Raw genomic sequence first — 22,508 nt, forward strand, 5'->3', positions numbered from 1 at the left:
CCGGATCTGGACTCTTGTTCTTGTCACCTAAACAACTCATCCACCTAGTTTGGTCAGAACTCGTCCACGACTTTTTGAAATTTCTTGCTATTTATCGTTTTTGTCCCCATCTCTCAATGGTTAAGATTCACTTCAAAAATTACAAAATTCACGAATTCGGATCTTCACCAAAATCTAATCGTTTCTTCATTGTCCAGTACCCAGCCTATCCAGCAAGTTTCACCCAAATCCGTCCAGAACTTCTGTTCAAATCCGTCCTGATCACAAACAAACAGACAGGGGTGAAAACGTGACCTCCTCCCACCTTAGGTGGCGGAGGTAATGAGAATAAAGAACTTGTTAACAAAGCAGGAAATAATTCGGTTTCATTTGACGACCAAGTTAATATACCCTGTCAATTGCAAATGAGATGTTGTTGCTTTATCGTTGTGGCATTGAATGTCTCAGTGACTTCTCAGCTGTTTATTTCACTTGTTTAGGCAGCATAAAAACCTTTTGCAATTGCACAACCCTAAGCCGGCGTATACAGTTATAGGATGTTGAAATGCAATTTTAAATTGTTGCTGAAATAGTTGCTATATGTGTAATGCGTGAATGTTGATGTGTATTGCAGACAGTGCACACTGATTTGTTGATGTTTCACATGTATTGCACTTTCCTATAAATAGTGTGGCAAGATAGCTTAGGCCTTAGAGGTATGCACACTTGCTGTTAGGCTGTCTAGCCTGGGATCAATTTTTGACCCATCTCTAAATTGTTGATGTTTCGCCTGCAGGACGACGCATCAATGTTTGCACTGTCCCTTGGAAGGACGTGAAGAGTCCCATCTGCTGGCAGTCTTTGATGGATGTTAACTATCCTTCACTGTCCTTCGTAAAGAATAGGCAAGCTTCTGGATAGGTTAAAGAACCGCCTTTAGAGGCCATTTTCCTCCAAAGAGCAGGGGTTGGCCTTTTTTTCGGGCACCTTGGTCCCCTTTTTGAAGCAATGTTTTACTTTTGATGCTCTTCCTGCCGCCAACCCTGTTAGTCGCCTCTTGTGACACACAAGGGATTACCAGTGAATTGGTACTCGATTTGCTGACCTCGGAAGGCCGACAGGCTATTTCTAATACGAATTAATTAATTAATACTGTTTAATAATAAATAAATTAATTGTGTTTAATAAATAATATATTATAAATAAATTAAATGTTTAATAAATAAATTATTGTTATTAATTAATTATTAATTAATAGTAACTAACGACAGGCTAATTCTGAATAGATTACAATAAATACAATTAAATTAAATGCAATTAATTACAATTAATTGATAATTGATTTTAATTAAGCAATTAATTACAATAAATCAAGCCCTGAATAAATTACCAATTTCTGTCCAAATAACCTTCAGTCGAACGTCGGACCTGGCCAGCCAGTTCATGAAAGCGTTGGTTAAAAAAATTCCCAGATAAATCACACAAGATGGAAAAAATCTGGATTGTTAAAGTAGTAGTAGTAGTAGTAGTAGTAGTAGTAGTAGTAGTAGTAGTAGTAGTAGTAGTAGTAGTAGTATAAATAGTGATGACACATGTAAACATTCCATGGCTAGATATATTGGAAGTAAGATGAATGTGCTTAGTTTGATGTTTTTGGGTGGATTTGTTTTAAGATTCTTTTTCAAAATGTCACCTGGTTGTGCAGTGGTGAAGTGAAGGCGGTTTGCGATCAGCCCACCACTGATCCAGATCATCTGTGCTTTCCTAAGGGAGCCATTCTGAAAGTCATATCCAACATCGACTCCAACTGGATCATGTGCACTTTTGAAGGAAAAAGTGGATTGGTTCCTGTCGCCTATATTACACATTTTGATGATGCTGATTATTAACCAAACAGTACAGATGAGTGAGTATTTAAGGAGAAACTACCAATGCATCATTATGCCAAAATGCAGGTGTTGTACAGGTAGCTACACGTTATGCGGGTGCAATGCAATGCATTTAACTTCATTTTTGTGGTTAGGATGAAATGCTATTTTATACTTTAGCTTGTTTCTCCTACCCATAATGCTCTGCTCTTTCCGAATTCTTATAATTGAGTAAAATAATGACCCATGGATTGGGGAGTTTTTTTTTTATGAGAAAAATGTACAAATTCGCAAAATGAGCAACATGTACAAAACAAACTGAAAACATTTTTTAATTGTACAAATACGTCACATCATTACATTCTGTTTATATTCACTGGAAGGAAGGCCAGTATTTCTATTGTCCAGGCCATTCTTTTCTTTTCCTTCACGGACAAAATAATACGTTCTATGAATTTGACGCTACCCGTTGGAATGCCGTGAAGTTTTCAAGCATGGTGAACTCTTTCAGAAAAGTCGACTTCAGACTGGATCGAATGGAATATAAGGAGCTGGAAGTGAATTTATATGGTGTCAGCAGAATTGTAAGATGAAGTTTAGTGACGATTTGCAAAGCAGTGAGGAAGACATGTTAAAAGGGATGAGACACAGACTGTCATTTTATTTACATCAATAAATAGTGAGAAGAAGAAGAGCCGACTAAATATGTAGCCTTGCCTTTTGAAAAAATTTGGCTCTTTGGTCAAATAGTTGAAGACTAGTGTTTTTCTGTATTGGCTCACTGGAGTTCAATTCCTACGGTTGCTCACTCTGGCTATCCCACACATCATTGGCTATCCCACACATCATTGGCTATCCCACACTAGGCGTACATTTTACAAGTGCATTGAAAAAAAAGCCTAGTTTGCAGTTTTTCAACAACAAAATGTAAACGACTCACCTGTCTTGGACTATCGTGAGTTGTTAGGGTTAGGATTAGGTCCTGGTGTTACTATAACTATCTCATTTGTATAAGTTTTTTTGTTCACCCCTTCAAACGTAATATCTGATATTTTGCTATAATTTCCAGTGGATATTTTATGGATGAAATGATGTCACATTTTTCAAAAGCAAAGGATGATACGTCGATCACCCACGTCCTCCTGAATAACGGGAACATAACTAGACTTGGCAGGATTCGATAAACGTCGATTTCAGATCACACTCCCAGAGTGATGAAAAACTATGTCCATCGTTGGTAGGCAAAATGTATTGAAAGGGGAGATGGATTTGTTTGTGGTTAAACACAAACGTTTAACCGTTTAACCGTTTAACAAACGTTAAACACAAATGTTTGTGGTTTAACCAATGATGGCTAAAAACTTCTTGGAGTTCCATTAAGGTATAAAAATGCAATGAGTTGAAGGAGGTGTTTACATCTCTGGGAAAAGGGCCGGCTCCAGAGCGGAGCATTTAGCACAGTGTGCGTGGGTTAAACATGAGAAAGATCATACATAGTTACATGTTTCACTAATGGTTAAACGGTGCTGTACTAATACCAGTGGGGATTTATTTTTTGTCTAATTTCAATAATGGGTCAAAAAAAAGGACAATTCCTCCAGTGACTTCATCACCGGAGGCACAAATGTCGGAGGAATACCCTAACCTTGAATTTCAAATGGCAAAAAAGACTACCAAGGAAGATGAGGACATTTTGCGCAGCAAAGTTTGTAAGACAGAAATCACTGTTCATGCAAATCATATTTCTGGATATTTAAATTGTAACGTATATTTAAAATTAGAAGAAAGTCAAATAAATGCAATACAGGCTTCGACGGAAGCCTGCTTGGGAAGAACGAAATAAAAGAAGTAGTGGTTAATTTTTCCGCTTGATCTCATATGTGCATTATGTTTTGAGGCAATTCCAATGAATGTAGCCTGTGGTTCAAGCTAGTTATTTACTCTGCTTCGCACGTACTTAATTTTGAAAACTCAAATTGATAAAAATCTCAAAGAAATGCTCAAAATTAAAACATCGGTTTTATCCATCGATATAAAAATTAAAGAAAATTCGAACTCTGCCAAACTTAAACATTTCACAAGTGGAAAGAGAAACAAAAGTGAATTTGGGATTCCTCGAGGTCGCCACATTCACTGAGGTTCATTTTCCAAGTCTTTTTAAACATGTGAAACTCTCTAATAGTCCCGGCCTATTGATGCCTCTAAATCTGCTTTTGGCCACCGAGTACCTGACATCACCTACAAAGCAAACTGTCTCACTTACAAAACGATAGGAGAACATTTAGACTGATTGGTTTCTCCCGATAGCTTTTGAAGCCATCAACATTTGAATATAATAATTGCTCGAAAATGAGAATTTTGCTGCAAAGCATACTTTGTCGTCCCGTTTTCAAAAGAGCACTTGGTCATTGATATTTCGCTCGGGTAAACATCTACAGATTTCACTTTCCTTTGGCAATACAATAAAACCATATGAACAATCATGCGAACAATTTTGATGCACTACCTTGAATCGCAGGTGTCCATTACTGCAAGTTGCATGCGATATGACTAAGAGTCTTTTTATACATGTTGCTAAATCCATAATCGTATGCATGCTTAACTTCCTTCCTCTACACTTTTATTTCAGAAGGAAAAAGTTTAATTGAAAACGCTATTGTTTGTATATGTTTGCAAAGTGTAAATATGACTTGCTTTTCAGTATTTATCTCGACGATGTTCATATATTTAATGACTAAATGCAATTCGCTGACACGCTCAAGTGACAATGTTACGATAAACCCTTGGAATTTGTGTGAATGTCGCAGAGTATTGGGAATAGTACCATAACATGGTAAATGATATCCACCGAACAATTGAATAAATCATAATGAAAAGTTATTTGAAACTGGCATTCTTTTCCAGTATACATTTGGAAATATGATATGCAAATAAATCATACCGAAATACCCTGTCTTTATAGCTTTTTATTTGGTGCTTTGAATTGTAGAATACATTTCGGTTTTTCATGTAGCATCGCAAGAAATGCTACGATTGCTGCAGATTTGTATTCTTCTTCATATATTGAACTTACACGAGCCTCGATTCAGTATACAAAAAAAAAAAAAAAAAAAAAAAAAAAAAACGTCGAAGAACTGAGCAACAAAGTAGATTGTTTTTTTATATATATTTCTTGATCGTAATTGCAAAATGACCCTACAAGGGGATTTGGTGTTTAAAAAATCGATTTACACGATCAACTTTGTGGTTTTCATTTTTACCTCTGCCACCAAAGGTAGAGAGAGGTTATGTTTTCACCCCTGTCTGTTTCTTTTGTTTGTTACTTGCAAAATCGAAGATTTTTCAAGTATATTGGTCGGTTGCATTTGTGGTTCTGTCTGTTTGTCTGTCTGTCTGTTTGTCTGTCTTTTTGTTTGTCTGTCTGTTTGTTTGTCACTGGCCTACAGGTCACAATTTTCAACCGATCTTCACGAAACTTCACCAAATGGTAGAGTTGGTCAGAAGCAAGAAGCCTATTGTTTTTGGGGTCAAAAGGTCAACCTAGGCCAAAGGTCACCAACTTTGCCGAATTTCTAAAATCCTCAATTTTCATCCGATTGACTTGAAATTTGAAGAGGACTTGCATATCTGGTCACTGAATTCAACCACCAAGTATTTTTGAGGTCAACATAGGCCAAAAGGTCAACATAGGCTATATTTCTAAAATCCTCAATTTTCATCCGATTGACTTGAAATTTGAAGAGGACTTGCATAACTGGTCACTGAATTCAACCACCAAGTATTTTTGAGGTCAATATAGGCCAAAAGGTCAACATAGGCCAAATTTCTAAAATCCTCAATTTTCATCCATTTGACTTGAAATTTGAAGAGGACTTGCATAACTGGTCACTGAATTCAACCACCAAGTATTTTTGAGGTCAATATAGGCCAAAAGGTCAACATAGGCCAAATTTCTAAAATCCTCAATTTTCATCCGATTGACTTGAAATTTGAAGAGGACTTGCATAACTGGTCACTGAATTCAACCACCAAGTATTTTTGAGGTCAACTTCGGCCAAAAGGTCAACATCGGCTATATTTCTAAAATCCTCAATTTTCATCCAATTGACTTGAAATCTGAAGAGGACTTGCATACCTGGTCACTGAATTTAACCACCAAATTATATTTTAGGTGAACATAGGCCAAAAGGTCAACATAGGTCAACATAGGTCAAAAAGTCAACAACCAAATTTCTAAAATCATAAATTTTCATCCGATTGACTTGAAATTCTAAGAGGATTTGCATATATGGTCACTGAATTCAACCACCAACTATTTTTGAGGTCAACATGGGCCAAAAGGTCAACATAGGCCAAGTTTCAAAAATCTTCAATTTTCATCCAATTGACTTGAAAATTGAACAGCATTTGCACATTGAGTCACTAAATAGGGAAACGAACTATTTTTGAGGTCAAAACGTCAAAGGTCAACTCAAGGTCAACCTACCAAAATCATCATTTTTCATCTGAAAAATCGTCACTTTTCTTCCTATTGACCCGAGCTTTGATCAAGATTGCCAATTTTAATCTTGATGAAATGGACAATTTGCTGTATCAATGGAATTTTTTTCTTGGGTGGGGGGCGGATTTTGCAAGTATCGTGCTCTGCATGACGTCTTCTTGTTCTTTGTTTGTCAGTCAACAACAGGTCACAATTCTAAACCGATCGTCATGAAACTTCACCAAGTTGTAGAGGTCGTCACAATTGAGAAGCCTATTGATTTTGAGGTAATTTTGAGCTATTTTGAGGTAATGATTGTCGAAATGCAGTTTGGATTTATGCCAGGAAGAGGAACGACAGACGTGCTTTTTATTGTGAGTCAGTTGCAGGAGAAGTACATGGAGAAGAGGAAGAAGTTGTTTCTTGGGTTTGTTGATCTGGAGAAAGCATTAGATAGGATTCCACGTGAAGTAGTGACATGGGCATTGAGGAAGTTAGGAGTGGAGGAATAGTTGATCAGAGTAGTGATGGCAATGTACAAAAGAGCGCGCACAGCTGTAAGGATGAAGGACGGGAACAGTGGTGACTTTGAGGTGAAGGTGGGAGTGCATCAGGGGTCGGTACTAAGTCCACTACTATTTGTAGCTGTGATGGAGGTGCTGGCTCGGAACGTAAAGGAGGGTTTACCGTGGAAGTTGTTGTATGCGGATGATCTGGTGTTGATTGCAGAACGTATGGATGGACTGAAGAAGATGAACAAGTGGAAGGAATGTATGGAGACAAAAGGTCTGAAGGTGAATATCGGAAAAACGAAGGTGATGGCAAGTGGTAAAGCATGTGGTGAGGTGCAAAGAACTGGGAAGTGGCCATGTGCTGTGTGCAGGGAGGGTGTCGGAGTGAATTCCATTCAATGTACAATGTGCACTGAGTGGGTTCATCAAAAATGAAGTGATTTGAGAGGGTCATTAGCCAGTGTGGCAGCTACATTCAAGTGTAAGGTGTGCACAGAGGGAGCTGCAGATGGAGGAAATGTTGAGTTGGATCTTGGAGACAGCGTGAAGCTGGAAGGTGTGAAAACATTTTGTTACCTAGGAGACATGCTGAATGGAGAAGGTGGATCCGACTCGGCAACGGTTGCTGGAGTGAGATGTGCATGGAAGAAGTTTCGGGAACTGAGTGGCATGTTGACGAGGAGGGGAGTGTCGTTGAAGCTGAAGGGAAAGGTGTATGCTGCATGTGTGAGAAGTGTTATGATTTATGGGAGCGAGACATGGGTAATGAACGTAGAGCAGCAACGAAGGCTGGAAAGGGTGGAAATGCGAATGGTTTGGTGGATGTGTGGAGTATCGTTGAGAGAGAGGAAGACAAATGATGAATTTCGAAAGATGATGGGAATAGAGCCTGTGATGGATGCTGTGAAGAGAAACAGGTTGAGATGGTTTGGTCATGTGTTGAGGAAGGATGAAAGTGACTGGTTGAGAAGAGTGATGGAAATGAATGTAGAAGGAAGTGGAGGACGGGGAAGACTGAGAAAGACTTGGCTAAAGATGGTCGAAGAAGAAATGCGGGCAAGGGGGTTAACAAGGGGAGATGCAGAAAATAGGGCAAAATGGAGAAGATTGTCATGGGGACTGCAAGGCTAACCCCCGCTCTTGCAGGGAAAATGGCCTTAAAATGCCTGTTGTTTGTTGTATTGATTTTGAGGTCAAAGATAATCTGGAGGTCGAATTTCTAAAATCGCCTTTTTCCATCCAATTGACTTGAAAGTTGAACAGCATTTGCATAGCACCTCACTGAATTGGGAAACCAACTATTTTTAAGGTCAAAATGTCAAAGGTCAACTCCAGGTAAAACTACTAAAATCATTATTCATCTGAAAAATCGTCACTTTTCATCCTATTGACCCGAGCTTTGATCAAGATTGTCAATTTTAATCTTGATGAAATGGAAAATTTGCTGGATCAATTGCAACCTTTTTGGGGGGAGGGTGGATTTTGCAAGTGTCGTGCTCTGCATGACGTCTTCCTTTTTGTCTGTTTGTGAACAGGATATCTCAAAAATTTGGACGAAATTTCTTGGAGTTTGGGTATGTGACAAGGACGAAATGATTCGATTTTGGTGAAGATCCAGATGCGGATCTGGATCGGAGAATTTTTTTTAGAGATTCTTCTCCATTGAGTGATTGGGCTAAAACGATATATAGCACGATATCTCAAAAAGTTACGGACGGATTCGGACACAACTTGATGAACAGGTTTGGGGCATCACAAGGACGAATCGATTCGATTTTAGTGAATTAAACCGCTACGCCAACACCAGGCTACGCCAACAAATGTGCCCCATTTTCACCATAGGGGCACAAATAACGGTAAATAATGTCCAGGCTTATTTAGTTATTTACCGAGCTGATAGCTCCGATAATTTTCTACTTCAGACCAAGCTCCGGTTAGGTTTCCTCACCAAGCTGGTTTTGGTATCTGCTGTAAGGTGTTTGGTGCCAGAGACGTATAGCCTGCCTTTGTCATGGCTGCGAAAAATTGTTCGAGTCTTTGTTGGGATTAGCCTGGTGTTGGCTTCGCGGTTAGGGTTCGGCTTGGGATCCTATGATCCTGGGTTCGAATCCCGGTCGATCGCTGAATTAACACCAGGGGGGTTGACTCAGCCTGTCATCCTTCCGAGGTCGGCAAATTGAGCACCAGCTCAATGGTAATTCCCTGTGTGTTGCAAGAGGCGACTAACAGGGTTGGAGGCAGGAAGGGCATCCTGCCATAAAACATTGCTTCAAAAATGGGACCACGGTGCCCGAAAAAGGCCAACCCCTGCTCTGCGGGGAAAAATGGCCTCCAAAGGTGGTTCTCGGTGAGATTACTCAGACAACTGAAAAAAATATTTATGTCCGGAATGTCCACTCCGTTATCCTGGTCAAACCCAAGTCGTACTTTGAAGTTGGGAAAAGGTTATGTTTATTTCCAGTTCTGTAACCTAGAAACACTCGTCACGCCACCTTATTACATCCACTTTGGGAATGGTCCTGCATGCGTCCTGAGCAGGACCATCGATAGATATGACGTCCATCCAGCGCTTGGAGGTGTCATGCACTTTCAGGTAAGACTTGAGTTAGTGGTGGAAACACCATACCATTTGCTGCTGGATGGTAAGTGGTGGTTCGCACACGTTCTGTACGCAGGAGTCTAATCAATTCGCGAAATAGAGCCGATTCAAACTGGCTAACAGGACCCGCAGTGAAGGTTGTTGGAACACCAAAATGTGTGATCCAGGTGTGGACAAAAGCTTTGGCGATGGTAGGCACGGTGATGTCAGCTGTCGGTGTAGCCTCTGGCCAATGGGTGAAGAGGTCAATGCAGGTCAGTAAATAGCGGTGCCCTTTAGTTGTTGGTTGGGGACCGGCAAGATCCACATGGACCCTGTGGAAACGCCTGTCTGGTGTTGAAAAGCTCTCAAGTGATGCGGCGATTTGACAGTGGATCTTGGACCACTAGCATTGAAGACATTGCTTGGCCCAACGGCGTAGTCAGCATTGATGCGTGACCAGACGTAGTACGTTGTCGAAGGCGCTGAAATTGTGCTCTGGTGGTTTCAACATTTGAGAGAAAAAGGCCAATGGATGCCAGCTAGGATCGATGGACTGGTGAAGGGCCGCACACACCATGACCGTGTCTGCCATCAGGCATGTTTGCACCTCTGGCTTTGGATGAATCAGGAGTGAGGCCTTGGCCAGTGCGTTTTAGATGGTGTGGAAGGCTGACAAGGTTGTCTCCGTGCATCGGAATACTTCAGGATGCTTAGCAGTTGCAAGTGCTTTGGTTAAGTTAGTTGTGAGTGTTTAGTGCTTGCTTAGCTTAGGTGCTTAATCCTAACCTTAACAGCTTGGTTCTTAGCTTAGGTACCAGCCCTAACCCTGACAGCTTGGTTCGGCCAACTCGTTCAGCGGCTGCAGTGTTTTATTATTTATTTATTTTTTTGTACACTAAGTCGAGGCTTATAAGAGCTAACAAACACAAATAACATGTAACAAAGGGAGTGGGACACAAGAAGGGGAGAGAGGAGGAAGCACAACAGCAGTAGGGAACAGGAACATCGGGAGATCTGTGGAAGGGAGAGGGCTGGAGTGGGATACACGGGAAAAACAAGATGGACACTACAGGGGCTTTCAGAAAAAGAAAACGGGGAATTTGAAGGAGGTGGGTTTGGGGTGGATTAACGGAGGTGAAAAAAAGATCAAGATTTTGGATGGGGGAAGATAAGAGATGGTGGTGAACAGCTGTTTTGAAGACCTGGAGGGAGGAGTGGGATTGAAGAGAGTGAGGGAGTTTTTCCAGAGGCGGGAGAAAAGAGGAATGAAAGAGTGAACGTGAGCGGAAGTGCTTGAATTGCAAGTGGCCGAGGAAATTCAATTCTGGAACGCCGAATACGCACTTTGCGGGATTGACGCCGAAGTCCTGCAAACAAATGAAGAGGAGATGTAGGTGTTCCAGATGTCCTGGCGATTTCTGGCCCTGCTTCATGTGCAAGCCTGTCAAAAAGGAGAAAATGAAAGCTGTGAACCAGACTATTTAAGTCCATTACAATATGATCGCCCCCACAAACTAATATTGAGGGGTGTTTGGCCTCCTCACCACACCTCGGAAAAGTAAACATCAATGGGAATCAAAACCACACGAGTCAGTTGAAGAGGAAAAAAGTTCTGAACCAATCGACCAAACAGCTCTTCTATCTTTGAGGAAGGAAGTAAATTGAGATCACTAAATAGGAGAAGGGAGAGTTAGGAGAAGGGAAGTAGCATTTCATGGAGGCAGTGTAAAAGTAGGGCCATGTATGGGACACTTGCAAGAGTTGTATCAATCTTCCTCTTCTTACTCAGGCAAAACTGGCATAAACATTGGCATAATTTTAATTTATACAGACGTACGAAGTTAAAAAAACATTTTTACAATCTACAATCAAGAATGTTTCAAGAAAGTGTTCTGCATCTACTTCCAGTTCATGGAGTTATTCAATAAGTGCAGCAGAACTAATCTGCTCTACTCTTCCCTTATTGTTGCCGAGACAATTCATGTTTGCACTGCACCCGGAAGCTGGTTTGCATTATGGTTCTATTTTTACTGTCCCCAATTGAATGCCAGAAAAGAGAAAAAGGCTGAATGTGATCCCTTCTTAAGATGACGTCATTTACACAGTAACTTGTCTGTGAGGCATCAGCATGATACTTTGTAATGGTGCCAGGAATCAAATCCAGATGAGACATCTTAAAGAGGAGACATTTTTAAAGATGAGCTGTCCACTCAGGCTAGCAAGACAATGTACTTTAGACATTAAAGCACCAGGGGGAGTCAAAGACTCGCTCTGTTTTCCTATTCACAATGACCAGCTGCAAAAGCATTGCGACCGGTTTCTCAAGCAAAGCGGAAACGCTCAAACTGGGCAACGTGTTGTGCTTCGTTCTCTTCCCATCTCCATCTGGATTTCTTTTCTCCTCCCTCCCCACCCACTTTTTTGGCTCTCCATTTCTTCTCGCCCTTCTCTCGCTTTCCGCCTTTGTCTTTCTAATCCCCACTCAAGGGATCAGCTCTGCACTTCAGTGATGGTGGATCGCAAGCTGAAGACGACCCTTCTAGCAGTCCATTATGGTCACCGTACTGGTCGCATGCTTCATCATCGTGATGACTGGTAATTTACTATCTGCCGGTAACTTCACCCGGCGAGATTGTCCGTTTGAAACAAATTGCGCTTGATGTTGGGTGCTTAGTTTTGTTACCATCATGCTGGAGGACCTTGGAGGTTTTGGTGAGCCAGACAAGAACATACTTTAAGCCAGTTTTGGTGCTGTATTTGAACTTGTAGCCAGATCATTTGACAAAATAATTTGACATTAGTTGATGTGGCTGTACAGTGTACACGTATATACCCATACATATACATTTATAGATAAATACATATCATATATATATATATATATATATATATATATATATACATACATATATATGTATATATATAAAATTATATATATATATATATATATATATATATATGTATATATATATATATATATATATATATATATATATATATATATATATATATATATATATAGATATATATATATAGATATATATATATATATATATATATAAGCTGCCACACCACGTGACATATGACTTTTAAAAATGTATACTCTGCATATGTATGGGTCGGGGATCACGTTTGTGAAGTTTCGTGTTGATTGGATAAGGTTCATTTTTCTATCCAAGATGGCTGCCAAACCAAGTGACCTACGACATCATCATTTTCAAACTATATGCAACACTGGTGTTAGATGATATTCGTAAAATTTCGCATTGATAGGGTAAGCGGTTTCAGAGATATAATTATTTAATATTTTCCTTCAATCGAATATGGCTGCCACACAATGTGATCAATGATGTTTTCGTGATCATATTTTAATCGCCATGCCTAGTCAATGACACACGTAACGTTTTGAGCCAATTGATTTGGTGGTTTGGGAGAAGATGTTTTTTTAAACGTTTTAGATTAAATCCAATATGGCTGCCAAATCATGTGACCTTTGATGTCATAAATTTAATATTTCAATACAAATGGGTCTTCGATCATGTGTATGCAATTTCAAATGTTTAGGATAAGGAATTTGATTAAAACATTTTTGGCCTGGTATACCACTTTCCCTATGATGGCATCATGGTCATGCTTGTGTTCCCTATTGGGAGTACTTGACAATGTCACACGTTTCAATTTTTTCCATTCAGCGGTTTCCGAGAAATAATTTAATTATTTGAGATTAATCCAAGATGGCTGCCATACCACGTGACCTATGACATCACAATTATCATAAAAATATTCTGCATGGATGTCACTCTGAAAGTTTTGTCTCAATTGAACATGTGGTTGCTGAGAAAAACGAGGTTTAGCCTGTAGGGAAGGACGGACGAACAACCCGAAAACGTCATGCCTCTGGCCACCTTCAGGGGCAGAGGCATAAAAATACGTAGAGCGGAACCAAGCGGGAACTGGAGGCTATAAAGAGGCGAAATCACTTGAGATTGCGCGATAGCACGTCACAGCATACGGTCTAACGAATGAAGCAGTAATTTTACAAACTGCATGTAAAATGTGCCTCATTATCCTCGGGAAGCCACAATACTGTGAGTCCACCTTTGAAGCGCGAAAAAAATAGTTTATCGGACACTTTTATGTCTGCCTGGAACGTATGACGTCAAGCCGAACTCTGCCAGGAAGTCAGGAAGCGACAGCACATTTCGCATGGTATAGTAGGATCGTGGTTCGCATGGTACAGTAGGATCATGCTTCACATGGTACAGTAACATCGTGTTTCGTATGGTACAGTATCATCGTGCTTCACATGGTACAGTAGGATTGTGCTTCACATGGTGCAGTAGCATCGTGTTTCACATAGTACGGTAGGATCGTGTTTCACATGGTACAGTAGGATCGTGCTTCGCATGGTACAGTAGGATCGTGCTTCACATGGTACAGTAGCATTGTGTTTCACATGGTACAGTATGATCATGCTTCACATGGTACAGTGGCATCCTGTTTCGCATGGCACAGTAGGATCGTGTTCCGCAAGGTACAGTATGATCGTGTTTTGCATAGTACAGTAGCATCATGCTTCACATGGTACAGTAGCATCGTGTTTCGCATGGTACAGTAGCATCGTACTTCACGTGGTACAGTAGGATCATGCTTCACATGGTACAGTGGCATCCTGTTTAGCATGGTACAGTAGGATCGTGTTTCGCAAGGTACAGTAGGATCGTGTTTCACATGGTACAGTAGCATCATGCTTCACATGGTACAGTTAGCATTGTGTTTCGCGTGGTACAGTAGCATCGTGCTTCACATGGTACAGTAGGATCGTGCTTCGCATGGTACAGTAGGATCGTGTTTCGCATGGTACAGTAGAATCGTGCTTCACATGGTACAGTAGGATCGTGTTTCGCATGGTACAGTATGATAGTGTTTCGCATGGTACAGTAGGATCGTGTTTCGCATGGTAGGCCTACAGTATCATCGTGTTTTGCATGGTACAGTAGCATCGTGTTTCACATGGTACAGTATCATCGTGCTTCACATGGTACAGTATCATCGTGTTTCACATGGTGCAGTATCATCGTGTTTCGCATGGTACAGTAGCATCGTGTTTCACATGGTACAGTCGGATCGTGTTTCGCATAGTACAGTTGGATCGTGTTTCGCATAGTACGGTACAGTAGGATCGTGTTTCACATGGTACTAATCGTCGCGGTTTTCTTTGTACTCGCAGCTGTTTCTAAAGCAATAGGTGCAACATTGTTTTCTCAATTTGTTTCTTGAAATTCGCTCAAAACAAGGGTGAAAGCTACTCAAGGTTTTGGGTTGTATTGAGTACAGTACAACTTTAATCGATCATCGGCACTGTACACTAATTGTAATCTGCCCGTACAGATTACCAAAAAATAGCCGATATTGGCTTGTTCCGATTGCCGGTTCTGATATCGACACAGCACTAATATATTGTTGCGGATCTCCCGAAGCCTGTCCACGTTATAAAGGGGGGATTAAACCCCCTTTTCCCCTTGGGTCTTCATGTCCACGAGGCTGAATCGCCACTTCCGCAGCGAGCGTGAAAAAGGGTATCAGGTCGACGCCACACGTATCAGGGCCCAGACACAGGGCCCACTCACTCACACGGGGAAATGAAGGAAGAAAGTTCGCGCGCCAAACGCGCCTTGCCGTCGGTCGCTCCCGGACAGCTCGCCCGGCGTGGCCCTCTGGTGGTCACGGCACATGCGCAGGGAAATGCAGGCAGGAGGGGATCGCGCGTCTGTGGCCCGGAACGGGTCATCTTCACAAGCGCGATTTAATACAGACAGCAGAGCGCAGGTTACAGGGCACAGGGGAAGTTTGTGTACAACGAGACTATTGCAACGGTTCAATCCACTTGTTCTGCTGCGGTTCAACTCAACTCAACTCAATGCCTCGATTCGACTCATGGGCTGGGCGACTGACTCATGGGCTGAACTCTCACCTCGACTGAGGCGGGGGGGCTCGGAGTAGGGTTTTATGGCTCCACCCTGGCCCTACCCGAATGTTCCATGCTCCGCCTCCCATTGCCGTGGTTAGCCACTCTGCTCGAGCTCTGATTGGCGGCTCGTTGCTTACGGGCCACTCCCTCCTGCAGCTCCTCCCTTCGGCCTTGCCGACTTGTTCAGGCCGAGCACGTGGCATTCCAGTGCAAAAGAACACCTAAGCTCACTGGCCTACTCAACGCAAAACTAACACAGGAAAGGAGACTGCCTTACATTTACTAAGAAATAACTATACTACAGCGAGGCTACATGTTGTGGTGCGTCTACCTATGAGCGGGGTTATCCTTTATTCTCATAACCGCAACACTACACCCCTCTCTCACCAGACTCGGCCCGAGGCGAACCCACCAATGGAACGACCGGTCGAGCCTGGCATGCAAAATTAACATTACATTTAAATGTGACACATAGGTGTGGTTCCCCTAGCATGTACTCTGACCCATGTGTGCGACAGTTTTAACACTAGATATGTCCCTCCTATTGCGTTGAGCAGCTATCTAACAGTTTCACACCCACAACTACCTGAGTATTTCCTGAATTTTCAAACTAAACACACAGCCGGTGGGCACATTCTTATATTTACATGCACGTATATTTACAATTCTATGACCCAGGACCTGTACTTTAGGAAGAGAAGAATGGAGGGAAGAGAAACACAACAAAACACTCATAAATGGCACTTGCTGCTTGCATCTTGCTTCTTCCGTGTGCGGCTAACAAACAGGCTGACCCTGACCGGCATACAGGCCATTTGAAGCATCAGGGCCATCTAAACTTGCAGAACTTCCTTATCCCTAGCACACAATAATAAAAATGCTTTTATTTGCTTTTCATTGGCCAGCAGGGCCATTCTCACGTGGTCCAACTGCATGGCATCAATGCCACTCAACAAGTGGTCCGAAGGTGCAAGATGATTTTGCAGCAAGATGCTGCACAGCAGAGGTGCAAGGCCACAAGGCTTGTGGTCCTTAAGTGTGACAAGGTGCAGCAAGAGGTGTTTGGCAGCAAAGTGCTGCACAGGTCGTCTGCACTGATGAAGCAAGTGTACCGCAAAAGTGGTTTGGCAGCAAAGTGCTGCACAGTTCAGATGCACAGGTGGAACAAAGGTGCAGCAAAAGGACATGGCAGCAAAGTGCTGCACAGTTCGGCTTCCAAAATGGTCCTGGGGCGGGGAGGAGAGACAAAGCACAATGAACATATGTCACCCACAGGGTGAACCGTATCTTGCCATTTGACCTTGACCTTAATAATTTCGTATGGTGAATAGTATGTCTTCATGACCAACGCACATGAAATATTGAAAGATTTTGATGAGAACTGAGGAAATAATTTTTTCATGAAAATTCCGTTTTTTCGTCATGACGTCATCAAATGACGTCATAGCGTCAAACTGTTTACAGATCTGGGAAGCACTCATCAAGGGCATTCATATGAGGTATTACTCGATATGGTACCTACGATTTCAAAATTTGACCTTGGGGTCAATAATTTTCGACCTCCAGCGCTAACCATGAAGGTCAAGGCCGATCGCCACCAAAAACTAATCAGCTGAGCGCCGGACCATATACTAGATTCCCATGAAGTTTGGAGACGATCCGATCAAAGTTACTCAAAATATTAGTGTTTCGTCGACCTCCATGATTGGCCGCAAAGTGACCTTGACCTTTGACCTTGACCTTCATACTTTTGTGTGCTAAAGGGTATCTCTAAAAGACTCTGATATGCGAACTTACAAGAGTTTCCAAGGGGAACTGTGCTCTACAGAGTGACCTAAACAATGCGAACTAAAGCAATACAATATACATGAAAAGTGCAGTTTTTTCGTCATAACGCCGTCAAATGACGTCACATTGTCAAACTAGTTATATGTTTGGAAAGCACTCAACAAGGGCTTCAATTTGAGGTACTACTCGATATGGTAACTGAAACTTGAAAATTTTACCTTTTGGTCAAAATTGAATGACCTTCAAAATGACCTTGAAGGTCAAGGCCGATCGACACCAAAAACTAATCAGCTGAGCGCCATACCACACCCTATATACCCACCAAGTTTGGAGATCATAAGATCAAAGTTACTCAAAAAATAAGGGTTTCATTGACCTCCATGATTGACCGCAAAGTGACCTTGACCTTTGACCTTGACCTTCAAACTTTTGTGTGCTGAAGGGTATCTCTATAGGACTCTGATATGCGAAGTTACAGGAGTTTCCAATAATAACTGTGGTCTACAGAGTGACCGAAACAATGCGAACTAAAGCAATACAATATACATGAAAAGTGCAGTTTTTTCGTCATAACGCCGTCAAATGACGTCACATTGTCAAACTAGTTATATGTTTGGAAAGCACTCAACAAGGGCTTCAATTTGAGGTACTACTCGATATGGTAACTGAAACTTGAAAATTTTACCTTTTGGTCAAAATTGAATGACCTTCAAAATGACCTTGAAGGTCAAGGCCGATCGACACCAAAAACTAATCAGCTGAGCGCCATACCACACCCTATATACCCACCAAGTTTGGAGATCATAAGATCAAAGTTACTCAAAAAATAAGGGTTTCATTGACCTCCATGATTGACCGCAAAGTGACCTTGACCTTTGACCTTGACCTTCAAACTTTTGTGTGCTGAAGGGTATCTCTATAGGACTCTGATATGCGAAGTTACAGGAGTTTCCAATAATAACTGTGGTCTACAGAGTGACCTAAACAATGCGAACTAAAGCAATACAATATACATGAAAAGTGCAGTTTTTTCGTCATAACGCCGTCAAATGACGTCACATTGTCAAACTAGTTATATGTTTGGAAAGCACTCAACAAGGGCTTCAATTTGAGGTACTACTCGATATGGTAACTGAAACTTGAAAATTTTACCTTTTGGTCAAAATTGAATGACCTTCAAAATGACCTTGAAGGTCAAGGCCGATCGACACCAAAAACTAATCAGCTGAGCGCCATACCACACCCTATATACCCACCAAGTTTGGAGATCATAAGATCAAAGTTACTCAAAAAATAAGGGTTTCGTTGACCTCCATGATTGACCGCAAAGTGACCTTGACCTTTGACCTTGACCTTCAAAATTTTGTGTGCTGAAGGGTATCTCTATAGGACTCTGATATGCGAAGTTACAGGAGTTTCCAATAATAACTGTGGTCTACAGAGTGATCTAAACGTGAAAAAAAAAAGATTAACCACAAACAAAAAAACAATGAACATATGTCACCCACAGGGTGAACCGTATCTTGCCAAAATGTGAACATGAGTGACTTGCTTCAGGTCACACTGAGGTGAACAGAACTGCTATCCACTAGAAGCGACTCTTTGAGGAATGTCTGCCCACGAGATATTCCGATGATAATCGTTCTAGAGAGTGACCTTGAAAAATACGTGTTTGCCTTATAACGTCACCAAATGACGTCATTTATATAATGTCTAAAGCGACCGCAAAGTGACCTTGACCTTTGACCTTGACCTTAATAATTTCGTATGGTGAATAGTATGTCTTCATGACCAACGCACATGAAATATTGAAAGATTTTGATGAGAACTGAGGAAATAATTTTTTCATGAAAATTCCGTTTTTTCGTCATGACGTCATCAAATGACGTCATAGCGTCAAACTGTTTACAGATCTGGGAAGCACTCATCAAGGGCATTCATATGAGGTATTACTCGATATGGTACCTACGATTTCAAAATTTGACCTTGGGGTCAATAATTTTCGACCTCCAGCGCTAACCATGAAGGTCAAGGCCGATCGCCACCAAAAAATAATCAGCTGAGCGCCGGACCATATACTAGATTCCCATGAAGTTTGGAGACGATCCGATCAAAGTTACTCAAAAAATAAGGATTTCAACATTTGACCTTGGGGTCAATAATTTTCGACCTCCAGCGCTAACCATGAAGGTCAAGGCCGATCGCCACCAAAAACTAATCAGCTGAGCGCCGGACCATATACTAGATTCCCATGAAGTTTGGAGACGATCCGATCAAAGTTACTCAAAAAATAAGGGTTTCGTCGACCTCCATGATTGACCACAAAGTGACCTTGACCTTTGACCTTGACCTTCAAAATTTTGTGTGCTGAAGGGTATCTCTATAGGACTCTGATATGCGAAGTTACAGGAGTTTCCAATAATAACTGTGGTCTACAGAGTGATCTAAACGTGAAAAAAAATGATTAACCACAAACAAAAAAACAAAATAAAACATCACCCACAGGGTGAACCGTATCTTGCCAGGGTTTCGTTGACCTCCATGATTGACCGCAAAGTGACCTTGACCTTTGACCTTGACCTTAATAATTTCGTATGGTGAATAGTATGTCTTCATGACCAACGCACATGAAATATTGAAAGATTTTGATGAGAACTGAGGAAATAATTTTTTCATGAAAATTCCGTTTTTTCGTCATGACGTCATCAAATGACGTCATAGCGTCAAACTGTTTACAGATCTGGGAAGCACTCATCAAGGGCATTCATATGAGGTATTACTCGATATGGTACCTACGATTTCAAAATTTGACCTTGGGGTCAATAATTTTCGACCTCCAGCGCTAACCATGAAGGTCAAGGCCGATCGCCACCAAAAACTAATCAGCTGAGCGCCGGACCATATACTAGATTCCCATGAAGTTTGGAGACGATCCGATCAAAGTTACTCAAAAAATAAGGATTTCAACATTTGACCTTGGGGTCAATAATTTTCGACCTCCAGCGCTAACCATGAAGGTCAAGGCCGATCGCCACCAAAAACTATTCAGCTGAGCGCCGGACCATATACTAGATTCCCATGAAGTTTGGAGACGATCCGATCAAAGTTACTCAAAAAATAAGGGTTTCGTCGACCTCCATGATTGACCACAAAGTGACCTTGACCTTTGACCTTGACCTTCAAAATTTTGTGTGCTGAAGGGTATCTCTATAGGACTCTGATATGCGAAGTTACATGCGAAGATATGCGAAGATATGGTACCTACGATTTCAACATTTGACCTTGGGGTCAATAATTTTCGACCTCCAGCGCTAACCATGAAGGTCAAGGCCGATCGCCACCAAAAACTAATCAGCTGAGCGCCGGACCATATACTAGATTCCCATGAAGTTTGGAGACGATCCGATCAAAGTTACTCAAAAAATAAGGGTTTCAACATTTGACCTTGGGGTCAATAATTTTCGACCTCCAGCGCTAACCATGAAGGTCAAGGCCGATCGCCACCAAAAACTAATCAGCTGAGCGCCGGACCATATACTAGATTCCCATGAAGTTTGGAGACGATCCGATCAAAGTTACTCAAAAAATAAGGGTTTCGTCGACCTCCATGATTGACCACAAAGTGACCTTGACCTTTGACCTTGACCTTCAAAATTTTGTGTGCTGAAGGGTATCTCTATAGGACTCTGATATGCGAAGTTACAGGAGTTTCCAATAATAACTGTGGTCTACAGAGTGATCTAAACGTGGAAAAAAAATGATTAACCACAAACAAAAAAACAAAAAAACAAACAAAATAAACATATGTCACCCACAGGGTGAACCGTATCTTGCCAGGGTTTCGTTGACCTCCATGATTGACCGCAAAGTGACCTTGACCTTTGACCTTGACCTTAATAATTTCGTATGGTGAATAGTATGTCTTCATGACCAACGCACATGAAATATTGAAAGATTTTGATGAGAACTGAGGAAATAATTTTTTCATGAAAATTCCGTTTTTTCGTCATGACGTCATCAAATGACGTCATAGCGTCAAACTGTTTACAGATCTGGGAAGCACTCATCAAGGGCATTCATATGAGGTATTACTCGATATGGTACCTACGATTTCAAAATTTGACCTTGGGGTCAATAATTTTCGACCTCCAGCGCTAACCATGAAGGTCAAGGCCGATCGCCACCAAAAACTAATCAGCTGAGCGCCGGACCATATACTAGATTCCCATGAAGTTTGGAGACGATCCGATCAAAGTTACTCAAAAAATAAGGATTTCAACATTTGACCTTGGGGTCAATAATTTTCGACCTCCAGCGCTAACCATGAAGGTCAAGGCCGATCGCCACCAAAAACTAATCAGCTGAGCGCCGGACCATAAACTAGATTCCCATGAAGTTTGGAGACGATCCGATCAAAGTTACTCAAAAAATAAGGGTTTCGTCGACCTCCATGATTGACCACAAAGTGACCTTGACCTTTGACCTTGACCTTCAAAATTTTGTGTGCTGAAGGGTATCTCTATAGGACTCTGATATGCGAAGTTACATGCGAAGATATGCGAAGATATGGTACCTACGATTTCAACATTTGACCTTGGGGTCAATAATTTTCGACCTCCAGCGCTAACCATGAAGGTCAAGGCCGATCGCCACCAAAAACTAATCAGCTGAGCGCCGGACCATATACTAGATTCCCATGAAGTTTGGAGACGATCCGATCAAAGTTACTCAAAAAATAAGGGTTTCAACATTTGACTTTGGGGTCAATAATTTTCGACCTCCAGCGCTAACCATGAAGGTCAAGGCCGATCGCCACCAAAAACTAATCAGCTGAGCGCCGGACCATATACTAGATTCCCATGAAGTTTGGAGACGATCCGATCAAAGTTACTCAAAAAATAAGGGTTTCGTCGACCTCCATGATTGACCACAAAGTGACCTTGACCTTTGACCTTGACCTTCAAAATTTTGTGTGCTGAAGGGTATCTCTATAGGACTCTGATAGGCGAAGTTACAGGAGTTTCCAATAATAACTGTGGTCTACAGAGTGATCTAAAAATGATTAACCACAAACAAAAAAACAAAAAAACAAAAAAACAAACAAACATACAAGCTGACTAATACATCTTGCAAAAACTTCGTTTTGGCAAGATAAAAACAAACAAACATACAAGCTGACTAATACATCTTGCAAAAACTTCGTTTTGGCAAGATAATAAACATATGTCACCCACAGGGTGAACCGTATCTTGCCAAGTGACCTTGACCTTTGACCTTGACCTTCATAATTTTGTGTGCTAAAGGGTATCTCTAAAAGACTCTGATATGC

General features: G+C 41.4%; 2 protein-coding genes across 3 annotated transcripts in view; both read left to right on the plus strand.

The window, feature by feature from the left end:
* LOC137421092 (uncharacterized) overlaps positions 1-4,795 on the plus strand; it is a 64,633-nt gene extending 59,838 nt beyond the window's left edge. For both annotated transcript variants that reach the window (XM_068106803.2, XM_068106804.2), the window contains one exon: positions 1,685-4,795. In XM_068106803.2, coding sequence (XP_067962904.2) covers positions 1,685-1,868 — 184 coding nt within the window. In that variant the 3' untranslated portion in view covers positions 1,869-4,795. The remainder of the gene's footprint in view (positions 1-1,684) is intronic.
* A 7,150-nt stretch (positions 4,796-11,945) lies between these two features.
* The window catches only part of LOC137421090 (zinc metalloproteinase-disintegrin-like jararhagin), a 299,776-nt gene continuing 289,213 nt past the window's right edge, over positions 11,946-22,508 (plus strand). Inside the window, exon 1 of the mRNA XM_068106802.2 lies at positions 11,946-12,015. Coding sequence (XP_067962903.2) covers positions 11,973-12,015 — 43 coding nt within the window. The 5' untranslated portion in view covers positions 11,946-11,972. The remainder of the gene's footprint in view (positions 12,016-22,508) is intronic.

The sequence above is a fragment of the Myxine glutinosa genome, chromosome 2 (genome assembly GCF_964187855.1).
Source record: "Myxine glutinosa chromosome 2, kmMyxGlut1.1, whole genome shotgun sequence".
Taxonomy (NCBI): domain Eukaryota; kingdom Metazoa; phylum Chordata; class Myxini; order Myxiniformes; family Myxinidae; genus Myxine; species Myxine glutinosa.